This window comes from Eimeria necatrix, genomic scaffold (genome assembly GCF_000499385.1).
Source record: "Eimeria necatrix Houghton genomic scaffold, Enh_scaff1121, whole genome shotgun sequence".
NCBI classification, from domain to species: Eukaryota; Apicomplexa; class Conoidasida; order Eucoccidiorida; family Eimeriidae; genus Eimeria; species Eimeria necatrix.
Window position 1 is genome coordinate 1 of NW_013651910.1, and position 12,159 is coordinate 12,159.

At 52.5% G+C, this 12,159-nt stretch overlaps 4 protein-coding genes across 4 annotated transcripts; 2 read left to right on the forward strand and 2 right to left on the reverse strand.

Annotated features, from left to right (window-relative positions):
- Nucleotides 1–2,965, reverse strand: ENH_00004320 (OSJNBa0042D13.18 protein, related; the record flags this gene model as incomplete). The annotated part of the gene is made up of 4 exons (XM_013578385.1): nt 1–626; nt 764–1,487; nt 1,641–2,209; nt 2,455–2,965. Coding segments are annotated over 4 exons (2,430 nt in total), but the record flags the coding sequence as incomplete, so codon positions are not given.
- A 1,118-nt stretch (nt 2,966–4,083) lies between these two features.
- ENH_00004330 (hypothetical protein, conserved) lies at nt 4,084–4,702 on the forward strand (the record flags this gene model as incomplete). Its single annotated transcript, XM_013578386.1, has 2 exons — nt 4,084–4,180; nt 4,332–4,702. 2 exons carry the CDS (start codon nt 4,084–4,086, stop codon nt 4,700–4,702), a joined length of 468 nt encoding a protein of 155 aa, XP_013433840.1.
- Nucleotides 4,703–6,256: 1,554 nt separating this feature from the next.
- ENH_00004340 (hypothetical protein, conserved) lies at nt 6,257–7,595 on the forward strand (the record flags this gene model as incomplete). Its single annotated transcript, XM_013578387.1, has 2 exons — nt 6,257–6,898; nt 7,182–7,595. 2 exons carry the CDS (start codon nt 6,257–6,259, stop codon nt 7,593–7,595), a joined length of 1,056 nt encoding a protein of 351 aa, XP_013433841.1.
- A 1,218-nt stretch (nt 7,596–8,813) lies between these two features.
- On the reverse strand, nt 8,814–10,472 carry ENH_00004350 (hypothetical protein, conserved; the record flags this gene model as incomplete). The annotated part of the gene is made up of 3 exons (XM_013578388.1): nt 8,814–9,119; nt 9,244–10,028; nt 10,304–10,472. The coding sequence occupies 3 exons, from the start codon at nt 10,470–10,472 to the stop codon at nt 8,814–8,816; spliced, it is 1,260 nt and encodes a 419-aa protein (XP_013433842.1).
- Nucleotides 10,473–12,159: the final 1,687 nt, after the last annotated feature.

Consider the following 12,159-nt stretch of genomic DNA (forward strand, 5'->3'; position numbering starts at 1 on the left):
GCAGTAGAGCTCAAACGGTTTCGTGGTATCAGAAATCTGTAGGGTGGTGTAATCAATCAAACGCTGCTTGAGGTGGCGTACCGCCTGAGTGTGTGCGTCTGTCCACTGGAAAGGGACACCCTTGCGTGTGAGATCTACGAGCGGGCGGGCGACCCTAGCAAAATCCGGGCCCATGAACATGCGACAATAATTAACGGTGCCTAGGAACTGACGTATTTGCGTCTCGTTCTCCAACACCTCGGGCCACGCCTTGATGACTTGAATCTTGTCTGGTGCGGGTTTTATACCCTCCGCGCTGACGGTATAGCCCAGGTAGGTAAGCTCCCGCTTCGCAAACTTGCATTTAGAGAACTTTGGGTAAAATTGCTGATCGAGGAAAATACGTAGAACTTGTTGGAGGAGGGTAACGTGACTGGGAAGGTCGGGGCTGTAAATGAGGACATCGTCAAGGTACGCGATGACTCCCTGACCTAATAAAGGCTGTAGGTATGCATTGATGTTGGCCTGAAAGGTAGCAGGCGCGCCCTTGAGGCCAAAGGGCATGACCTTATACTCGAATAACCCCATAACCGAACGGAAAGCTGTCTTCCACCTGTCCTCCTTGGCCATCCTTATCTGGTGAAATCCTGACTCGAGGTCGAGGGTAGAAAAGTATCGGGCACCCCCCAGCATCTCAAGAATCGTTTGAATAGGTGGTAGGGGAAAGTCAGGCGCAATCGTAAGGGCGTTCAGCTCCAGTAATTGACAACCATGCGCATCTTACGCTCGCCCGTCCCATCGCTACGCTTATCCACCATAATCGTAGGTGCGCAGATCGGAGAGTAAGTGGGGCCAATCCACCCATTAGCAGACAGCTTAGCTATCTCCTGCTTGTGAAATAGAAGTTGTTCGGGGGTCATGCGGTAGATCGCCGATTTCGTAGGGAGCTTCCCTGGCACGAGAAGGATTCGGTGATCGTGGGGGCGCTTCGGTGGCAACCCTGTAGGAAGTTTATCCGGAAAGACCGCACGGTGGGTACACAACACATCCAGTATCACTCGGGGAGTCTCCTGCGCCTCCTCGGAGGTTAACCACGTATCGAATTTCGAGTACTCTAGCTTGGCCGTTGGCCAAGGGGATGTTTCCTCGTCGTCGGGGAACGCGGAGACGGGTAGTGCCTTAAGACACTGTCGGTGGGGGTTGGAAGGGGAGGCTTCGACCAAGACACAACATAAAGCCCCTTGCCACTCCTCCATTAGACGCAGAGCCACGTCCGACTCCATCGCGGGAAGCGCTAGTATGACGTTGAGCCCTTGAAGTGGGTGGTGTATGCAAGCTGCGCTCTCCGAAGTCTGCTGTAGCAGGGCAGCGACCACTGCTTTCCGTTTGCCCCTTGGGGGTGGCTTATACCTCTTAGAGGGTGGGCTTAGGAGTGCCGTAGCTTCCTCCCTAGTCATGTCAGCCACCTGTTTAGCCAGTATGTCGTACGCCTGCTCGGCGGGGGTCCGCTGACGCGTCCCTAACGTACTGCCGTTCCGTTGTGTGGCATCGGTGGCACGAACCACCGGTAGATCTCACCACTGGCCATTCACATACGTACGAAGCCTATCTGACTGGAAATACCACGCTACCCTATGCTCCGTCAGCCAATCAAGTCCCACCACTAGATCATATGGCACCGGCCCGACTAAGAAGTCGCCAGCTAGGCGGGCCGTCCCACACCACATTGTGAGCCCCTTCACCACTCGAACTATCCTCAACTGCGCACCATTAGCTACGGTGAACACGTGTTCCTCAGGCAGCTTCCGTGTTCTCAGCTGCAGGCGTTCTACCGCCCCTGGGCTAATGAAGCTCCTTGAGGCGCCGGTATCTAGAAGAGCTTCGCACTGGTTTCCGGCCACTTCGACTCTTAGTACGGCGGTCATACCCACACTACACAGAGTCCCCTTGGGCGTGGCGTCTTCCTGCACTCTCTGCTCGCGCCACCATTGTAGTTCTTTAGTGCTCGTGTCCTGCGGACGGTCCCCTTCTGTTGTGGCGTCGTTCTGCTCGCCGCTGTGGTCCAGTCTACGCCTAGACCCTTCCTTGATTTGCAGCGTAGTCTCGGCGTGGGACTGGTCTGCCAGGGGTAGCTGAGTCTCCCCCACGTCCGGACCCTCGGGGCGTTCCCGCTCTTCCCCAATACGCAACCTCTTCCCCCAATCTGGGGAGACTGGAATGGAGTTCGGCCCTGTCGCTACCGCGCACATCGCACCTTTACCACTCCTAGTCCGCCTAGCCCGCTCGTCTCCCCTAACGGCTAGGCTCGTCCGTGTAAATGCCACGATTGGTCGACGTTGGGCCGCATCGGCTGCTGTCTGGGCGGCCTGACGGGCTCTGCTCTGGGTCGAGTCGACGTAGGACAGTCTCTAGCGTAGTGATCCCGGCCCCCACACCTGGAGCACGTTTCCCCGATCCGTCGCGTCGCTCCGTTACGGAGCGGACAGTCCCTGCTCGCATGTCCCCTTCCGCTGCACGCGTAGCAACGCAAGTCCGTAGTATCATTCCGTCTGTTGTTGCTGTTCTCTCGTTCACGTAGTAGGCCCGGCTCTCGCCCGCCGTAAGCCCATCTACGCTTGGCATCCTCTAAGTCTCGTTGGAATCGGTGGCGGTCTTCGCAGAAGTCTTCCCACGGTGCCATCTTGGCAGCCAGTGCTGCGGAGGCTTCCTGCCAGTCCGAGAACTTCCTGGTTCCCGCTTCAGTTAACCGTTCTGCTATTTCGTCCGGCAGGTTGGCCAAGTAGTAGCCCACCAACAGGTCTGGAGCCACCGGCACCCCTTGGGCCACGATGGCCGCAAAGCGCGCAGAGTATGCGTGGTGGTCGCCCCTCCATACATTCTCCGCTATCATGGCTTTCATCCGTTCCTTAGTTATACTACAGGAGTGCTCGCAGAATCGCTGTCTCAGTTGCTCCCAATCAGTCAGGGGTTCTCCAGTGCGACGCATTGCTGCCACACACATGTGATTATTTGCAATAAATTCCTTACTAGTTTTGCAATAAACAAAATTAGGAGAAAATCCGGAGCATAAGGGTAAAGTTTAGCCTCTCCACGACTGCTTCGGCAGCGGTTCCGGTTTGACCGTGGCGAAGTGTTGAAGCAGGCGCTTCGTTTGCTTTTAATTCCAGTCTTCTTCGAGTTTATCAGCAATTTCTATAAGTTTATATTTTTTGTGAACGTCCTTTAGTGAACAAAAGGCGAGATTCAGCCGTGTAGCACGAACAATCGAGCGCGCCTGGCACTATAACTGTTTACGAGTGCATAGGAATGCAGGCTTATTCACGGACCACACAGCTAATGGTGAGATCTGCTTATCAGAAAAAATATATTTTCGGCATGCTCGATTGGCTTCAGTCAATGACATACGCGGCAATTTTCCCATTGGCGCGTCTTCTTGGGACCCAATGCGTCGTTCACAGTACTACAGTGCTTAAGGAATTACTCCAATGCAACACGAAATACTTCATTCTTGCACCCGAAGCATAATAAGTGAGTTTTTAGAAACTTTTTATGGGCATTTATGCTGTAATGCTGCTGTTCTTGCCTGCCGAAACGACCACGTGATTGTACACCTGAAACTCTTCCTGTAGGAACCAGACGGAATCCTACAAAACCAGTCGCATTCTTTCAACAGATTTTGCGAATTTTCTTTTCTTTCTTACAAGCAAACCCAGAGCTTCAATTCTGTTTTCTTTTCAAAATGGCTCGTGGGGCCACAGCCTCACGCTTCAATACTTGCCGATCTTTACTGCGCCGTAATTCCAAGCACTTGAACTCTTTGCCAATAGGCGTCTCTCCACTCAGCAGCCGGGGCAAATATACATTTTGTAGGCCTCCTCATGTATATTACGTGCGCCTTTGAACTCAAGGAGCACTTCTAGACCCATGCTCCACGAGCCTGACGAGGACGGCACGGACAGGGGAAAGATCGCTGACGAAGCATCTGACGCGCACAGGTTATACAGCTGGAACAGCAGTCGGAGCACTGCCCCAGCGTGGCACTAAGAGAGTTATCAAGGAAGGAATTGTTGATTCAAGTGCGGTAGATCATGCTTACACTATCAGATGAGTGATGTACCAAGAGATTTGCAACAAATAGTCCGCAAGCCGAAGGGAAACGACTGCACTACAGATAAGATAGAAGAAAAGGCATTTCCAGAACGTAAGAAAATACTGAAAATTCATCTTCTGCTTCCGTTCATCTCTTTTTCAAAGCCGCAGTTGACTCGCAACAAGCTGAGACGGCAATTAAAGGCAAATTCAGTGAAGCAATCAGCATTTTCCACAACTTAGTTCTTCGTTGCCCCTCGCAGCATACAGGGAACTGCTTTTTTGCAGATGTGCACCCCATCCTAGCGGTGCGCAAGGGTACTGGAATGGTCAGCATCTAGAAACGTCAGGTAGTGGAAGTCCCTCTTTTGTCGTTGAGGCACTCTCTGACGAAAAGAGCCTCTGCGCTTGCAACCCCTTTAATGAGCTTCATCTATCAACGGACCACGGAGACGATAGCGATGATACGGATGAAACAGAATTTGGGGTGTCTTCGCAGCCACACATGCCGGATCCTTCGGGAGGAATGCCCGATCGCGAAAGACTTGCTGAGGAGCAGGAACCCTTGCAACTCCCTGAGGCGGACTCGGGCGCTTTCTTAGATCGGCCCTCTTTGCAGAAGCCTATGCTGTGAGTTTGCTTTTATCACAGGACTACATTATTTCATAATACATAAAACACTCTAGCCGGGAGTTTTGGGAGTCTAAGCAACGCCCTTGGAATCTGTACGCCTGGGAAGGCCCCTCTCAACCTGGTGACGCTATCCTGAAAGGAAGCTCCAAAAGACCAGTAAAGCATTCGCATATTCATAAAATGTGCACGTAGCTATGTTCTGCCAACAGGCCTTCAGCCCTCTCTCCGAGCAGACACTGGGCTGTTATGCGCTAGGCACTCGCCAGCTCGCTGAAAGCCATTTCTTGAATTCCTGGGACCCCAGAGTCTACAGCAAAGAAGGATCTTTCGAAGAACCTTGTAGCTCCCTGGAACAGTGGGGGAGACAATACTGTGGCGGAGATGAGACAATGTACGCACAACTTGACAGCAGCCCGCAGAGTTGCTGGGAGTGCGGCGACGTTCGTCTGTTCAGCATGTATAGAGCGAAAAGCCTAAGGTCCTTCGAAGAGCAAATTGCCTCTAGACTGGAGTGCTCTGCGAAGGAAAGCTCCCCCTTTTTTCTCGCCGGCGCTTGCACCGGGGACTGTGGTGACAGCCCATTGGTCACACATCGGAAGTGCCACCTCCGGCAAGCAATCAAAGTGGCGCACCCACAGACCGGGACACTGCTTCAATTCTAAGCCAAATATGTCCGGATGCGTATCAAAGGCTGTGGTAAAGGCTGCAGCAGGGAAAACACAAGTGCCACTCCTAGGTCAAAGCATGCGCCTGTTCATAATAGATAGGAACTTTTGGATGCCTCTCCATTGAAACTCCCCATTAGCCTTCAAGTACTCACAAAAATCCTGTTAATCTCGGGGAAAATTTGCCTCTTTGCAAGTCGACGAATGGATGGCTTGAACATGGTGGCAAAACTATGTGTATTTTCAGGTCACCAGAGCCTGAGGCAATGCTCGCTGCGTTTCCAACCCAGCAAAGCAAACACTTGAGCTGACTTAGCCGAAAGACCCCGAAAATACTGAGGGGATATTTAAGAAGGGTTTAGAGCTTCATAGTGGGAGTGCAGCGGGTGTTGCCGCTGGACTGAAGTAAGCTTTCATCGAGGACACAATTCTTCACCTGGCAGATTGCATAGCCTGGCACTGCAGGTGGCCGCTACAGCTCTTTCAAGCATCCGGATATCTTCCCTTAATTTTCTTTGAGTTTTTGGAAACAGCTAAAAAAATACTGATTTTTTTTCTTTCTTGATCGAGCCTTACTCTGGAGCTGTGTAGGGGACGTGGTGCCAACGCTGCCTCACCGGGGTCAAAGTCTACAGGCGTCTGATTCGGCCTGCAGATAGGTAAAAAAGTACTCTACAAGTTGGCTTGCTTACTCCTAATAAGTCTACTGAGAAAAGTGAGTCTTACTCTCCTCTAAAGTAGTGCCTCCCGTTGGGTGCTCTTTCGGTGACCCCAGGGTGGCCGATATGCAGTGCTTTATACTTCAAAGTCCACATGGCCACACGCAGTTCTAGGTATGGTCCTGTGGCTCTGCAGACATATATGCTGCATAAACTGAAAGGAAAGACGCAATGTCCGAACCGGTGATCTCGCGGGCGGTGCTGAACAGGCTGAAAGCCCCCAGCGAGTTGGCCTTTGCGGAGCGCATTCTTGAAATGGTTGCGTCAGCTGCTGAGCCTTTAGAGATCGCAGCTTCTCTGGCTTGCAATATGACTGACACGATGCCTGAAACTGCGAGCACTTCGGCCCGAGAGGCCTTCTTAGCAGCAGCTGCTATGTCCGCCCCACGGGCTAAGTACGCCCAGGCAAGCCATGAACTGGCGCGTTCTCTCCCTGTGTGCGTTAATAAGAAAGCAGCAGTTGCTGCTCGCACCCTGCGAGACCTACGATGTGAGTTCAAGCGCTTCAGTGACCTCCACGTAGATGGACGCCTACTGCCCCTGTCGGTCTTCATCGCGGCCCTCGAGCTACCGCCTTTCGAGCAGCTCCAACGCCGCAAATTCCACTTCACGCCCGAATTAGTACGCCTTAGAAATGAAATGATCAAAGAATATCTCCGAATAAAGCAGGCCATAGTCCTGCAGCCACGCTGCGCTTCGGAGGGCCCGATCAAATGCAATGCCCTTGGCCTCACAGACGGCGGCAGCAACAACGGCCTTTCCAATAGGGTAACAGCAGCAAACAGATTCTGGTGGGAGTCGAAGTTGTGCCAGGTGCCCACGCACTTTGTATAGCTGACTACTAAGGAATCACTGCCTCATCTCAAAAATAGTCGCTGCACCATTGCCATCATAGTGTAGTGTGCAGGAAGAGAATTTCCGTTGGGAGCAGAATTTATGCGGCAGCAGAAATCTCTGGGCACATCTACCGTCTCTTGCGCTTGGAGCTTACGCATCTACTGTTCTCCTGCCGCTCTAATTGGTGCAGCCTCCGCCATCGTTTCGCCTTCTTCTGTTGCTGCTACTGCCGCCAATGTATCTGCTGGTTTGCATGTAGCGGAGCTCCTTGGTCACTCGCTGGGAGGCGTTCGAGCGCCGTTGGCTTCAAGAGAAGGATGGCCACGCCGTTATAGCTCTACAGCCACTTGTAGGAGCAGTATCTGCTGCGCAGGCCGTATTGCAGAGCTGCAAGAAGCAGCTGGTGCTACCGGAGCCATCAGCTTCAATGCAACGCGTGTGCACCTACAGAGCCTTACAGGCATTTTGCAGCAGCATTTCTACCCTAGCGCGTGAGCTGCTGCCAGTAGAATCCAGCTGTTTGTTCCTTGAGGCCAGCACGGTCATCCTCGCTGCCTCCATAGCTGAAGAGGCCGCACGCAGCGCCGCAGAGAGGGCCTTGGAAAGGCGTAGCCCGCAAGTGGACAGTAACTCGCTCCTTCAAAGCCAGTCTGTGAGCCACCATGAGAGCTGAAAGGCCGGGCCGGGCAGTAATTCCTGCAACCCGTCACGCTCGGAAGCATAACACTGCTCTGCTTGCTCTTCTGCTACTGGGTGATGGTGCATTTCATGGCGGTTATGGCGTTTCACAGAGTGGAGCCATACACAGGACGTTGCCTCCTAAATGCTTTTGTTGGACTGAAAATCTTTCTTAAATCTTCCTGCGCCTCTGCATTCATTTTTTATCTCTTTGCAAGTGCCGACGCAACAATTTTCATCTGCTTACGTATGTGCATGTACGACCCAGGTCGAAAGGCCTGGATGGCAACGAGGAAGCAACACGGCTACTGGCAAGCATGGTTCTCTGCTTGCGAGCGATGTGTGCGCTGACCTTCATCTGGCTAGTCTGTCGGGCGTGGCAAGGGTAAGTGAAGAGGACATCGTCGTGTATTCGGTGAAGCGGCAGCCACTGGCTGCTGCACGGGCCCTGGTTTCTCACTTCCTAGAGCTGTTGCGGCAGGTTTGGCAAGCGCGGCTGTGCCTCACCCATATAAGTCCAATCTTGCATAGCAGCCGTCCAGAATTGGTGGAGGCTCTTAACAACTTCGACCGGGCTCACGCTTCCTTCCAGTTGCCCAGACCCATTCTTCCACATCAAGCTCCAGAGAGCCCCTGCCCATCAGATTTTCCCACGTCCGATCACGGCACTGCTCAGAGAGTGCTGGGCTAAAGGCCGCTTGCAAAGACGCTCCCAGTTTGCGTGTTTATTCTTGCTCCTTGCAGTCGCGATCTGGCTATTGTGTTATGTGGAGCCATAGTTTACGCCTAAAGCTAATAAAGTGTATATGTGCATCTGAATCCTCCATACGCCAAGAATCACGTAAAAACGGTTGAGTTGAGCTTTCACTCAACTCAATGGTCATACATTGTAGCAACTTCGAGCAAACACAACTACTGCAACAAGATTAATTGGCGGGAAACTGCCAAAAGTTTAAAGCAAAGCGGCAGAAGAAGAAATCGCATGGCACTGCATTAAATCTTTTGATCCTCAGCCTTATCACATGATTCATACAATAAAAAATTAACACATACTCTACAGCAACGGGGTAATGGCTGTGTGCGGCACCTCGTCGCCGTGCGAGGCTGTTTTTGCTCGGCCTCTTCCCGCTGCCGAAGAGTTCGCCTGACCATCTGCCTCAAGGCATCGGCAGTTGTACATCTGTAAATTCATGTATATCCGGACCTTGGACCCCTACAAACGCCACTGCCACAGGCAGCCCAACAGGGCAAGGCACCAGCTGGGACCGCTTCTCGGAGCGAATTCTTGCAATTTAGCGTGAAGTTCATCGGCTTCAAGAGTAATCTCATCATCTACAACATCCCCTAGACCGGCAGCGTCTAACAGAGAACGCCAATCAACCGACTCCCCAAGATCTGGAGTCGCGTCAAATACTGCAGTAGACAATTCCCCTGACCGTCCTGACAAGATTTTCTTCTCTGCCGCTCCCTGCTGCTTCAAAATTGCTTCTTGTGTGCTCAAGCACTGCGGCAAACCTTCCTGTGCTCGCCCGACAGAAAAGCACACGCGCACGCAGAAACACAGCTTCATGCCGCCAGATTGCTGCATCCTTAGAGCATGCAGGCAACCTAGCAAAAAAACCCGTCTGCCTTGCTGGCCTTACCTTGAACCGGTCAATCCGAAGACGATCTGCAGCGGAAAATGCTGGCACTGAGGAGTACCTGCCTATGGCCCGCCTGGGCTTCTCCACTCCACTCAGTCCCTGGGAAGCAGCCACTGAGGATGGGCATCGAGCGCTTTTTCCCTCTGAAGATGAGCTTACGGAATGATAAGTACAGTGAGGAGAGGCAACGCTGCCCCTCTGGCATTCGGAGGCAGCTCTTGCACTTCGGCGGCTCTCCTCGACTTTCCGGGAATCAATTACTGGGAGACCTTCTGCTCCTTGTTTCATGGGTAGTTTCTGCTGCTGTTTCTGTGCTTGATAGTGCGGCTGCCTTGCAGTCCCAGACTCTGCCTTGAGGCGAGGCGCCGGGCTGCGCACGAGGCTTCCACGAAGCACTTCGCGGGCTGTGCTGTCTCTCCCCACCCTACTGCTGCTACCAGTCGACACACCTGCAGAGTTACTGCAGCCTGAAGCTTCGTGAGCTTGCGCAGCTGCCTCCTCCTTAGGGAACTCCACGGCCTTTGATTTCAGAGACGCAATGGAAGAGGCAGTACCGGATTGGTTGTGCCGGCCTCCGCGCAAAGGAAGCTTTCCAGTAAACACAAAAGAAGAATAATCGGCAGTAAAACCTGGCGACGTCTGCGAAGCGTCAAAAGATTCCAGGGCATCCTCAAAAGCCTCAGCAGAGCCCCGGCGACTAACCATGAAGCTGCAAGCGGGTTGCATGTGGGCGGTAGGGCAAGAACTTGCGTCGCTCCTGCTGCATGTATCCTCATCCGAAACACCTGAAAGGGAGCACCGCACTGGCTGGCATGGGCTGTATAGATGTGGCGGAATGCGCCCCATTCGGGGAGACTTGTACAAAACTTTGCAGTCCACAGCGGTCACTGAAGGTCAATGGAAAACACCTCATAATCTACCAAGACTTCTCGGAAGACGGGAGCCACAGAAGAAGAGATGCTTTCTCTCCGAGGGCTCGAGTCGTCAGAAAAGCATTTCGTGAAGGCAGGCGCAACTAGAGTGGGAGAACACTCGGAGCATCGCAAAAAGTAAATCTTACCGAGGCGTGTTGAGCTGGAAGATACGAATGAAGTCTCTAAATTAGTCCCATGGGGTATTTTGTTGCCTCGGTTGCCACCGATACTGGAAGTTGAAAACGTGCGAGATCCCAGTGGTGAGCCTTGCTGACGCCCAGGCAAGCAAACGGCAGAAGCTGAGTGATGCAGCATTGCTTCACAAAGTAAAGACAAAACGGCAGAAGAAGATGCCCAAGCGAAAGGGTCTACAGGCTGCTTATCACCTCCTCCAGAGGTGGACCAGGGGCTCAACGGCCGAAGGCCCCGCGCTGCGTGTGGGCGCCAGATGGTGTTTTTCCAGTTAAAGACACAGCAAGCCTAGACGTTTCTCTTTATCTGACACTTCCAGAGTATAGGAGAGTCGAAAGCAAGAGCCAGAGCCCAACCGAAGCTGCCTCGTGCTAGCCCAGAATGTTGCACACGGCGAAAATCTACTGGAGGCATCGGCTGCAGAATCCGCGAACACAAACGAGCAGAGCCTTCATCGAGGTACCTATGCAAGTAAAAACTAATGGAAAGCTTTTGCGGGGAAGTACAGATCGAATTATGGGCGGATTGCGCGGCCGACTGCCGGTACAGCGCACCGCAAGGTCCAGGCGAGTCCGCTGCTGTCAGAGAGGGGACCGGAGTGAAGGGCTGCTTGAAACATGCTGTGGAACGTTGTTATGAGTAAAACATTTACAACATACAATGAAGATTGTTTTTTCTTTGGGGCTATGGCGAAGCAAAAAAGCTCATTTTTGTGCACAGGATGCTACACGGTCGTTCAGACGCAGAGCCCTGAAGGCATCGTCGATAAGCTTGATTTCGGACTGCACTGGCGAGTTCTCTGACAAAAGCAGTCATATTCACTTCTTGGTACTCTCTGTCCTCATCTCCATAAAAGTAAGTTTCGGACAGCTTACGCATGAGAGCGGGGGATTAAGTTTCACAGCGGTGCACTGAGAATGTTTTGTACGAGTGGCAAGCAAAGAGAACAACGGGAGTTATCGAATTTGTCTAAGCACTCAGGTTGCACTGTTCAAGTAAATGAAACAGACTTTGCCAGCATATAACAGCTTTGCTGCTGGTTACTACGTACCAGCTTCAGACGCCGAGATTGGCAGATTACCGCAGCTCAATGACCATGTCGTGCATAGAAGTATGTATGGTGCCCTCTGAGAAAGATAAAGTCTGTGGTTCTTGGCCCTAGGAAAATGTGCTGAGGACTTTATATGTCATTCAACACAGCCCGCGGGGTATATCAGACAAAGTCAGCTGGTATATCCACAGTTGGGAAGGGGGATTCGCCATCACCAGTATTGAGAGTCCCACTAAGGGACAGCGGAAGAGAAACTGGCCTCCCTAACGAAACAACGTCGCCAAGCAGCAGCTCTAGCCATGCAGTCACTGAGAAACTTTGCGGGCACTGTCTATGAAGCCTTGGGGCGAAGTTTAGGCTCAGACGTCGCACACGTTTTGAAACCACAGTCCCGATTCCTTCACAAGGAATATACCCAGAGCTCGCCGTGTCTCACTAGGTGCTTACTTGGCCGCAGAAGGCTTTGCGAAAAGCACGTATCTCCCCGAACATTGTGCAACGTCCATGACACTGAAGCATTACAAGGCTTTTTCTGGTGCTTGAGCCCTGACCGCTACCGTGGCTGTAGTGCACTGCGCCCGCAGCTGCGACTACGTGCTCTCAGTCCCTTGGGCAGGGTCTATAAACTGCTCCCTACGCTAGTCCATTTCCTAGAAACTCCAGCTATAGCGATTAAGAATACAAAATCACGAGTTTTTTTCAAATCTCTCTGTCTGTTTCGCACCCTCCTGGGAGCTCGCCTCCTAGTCCCTAAGGGAG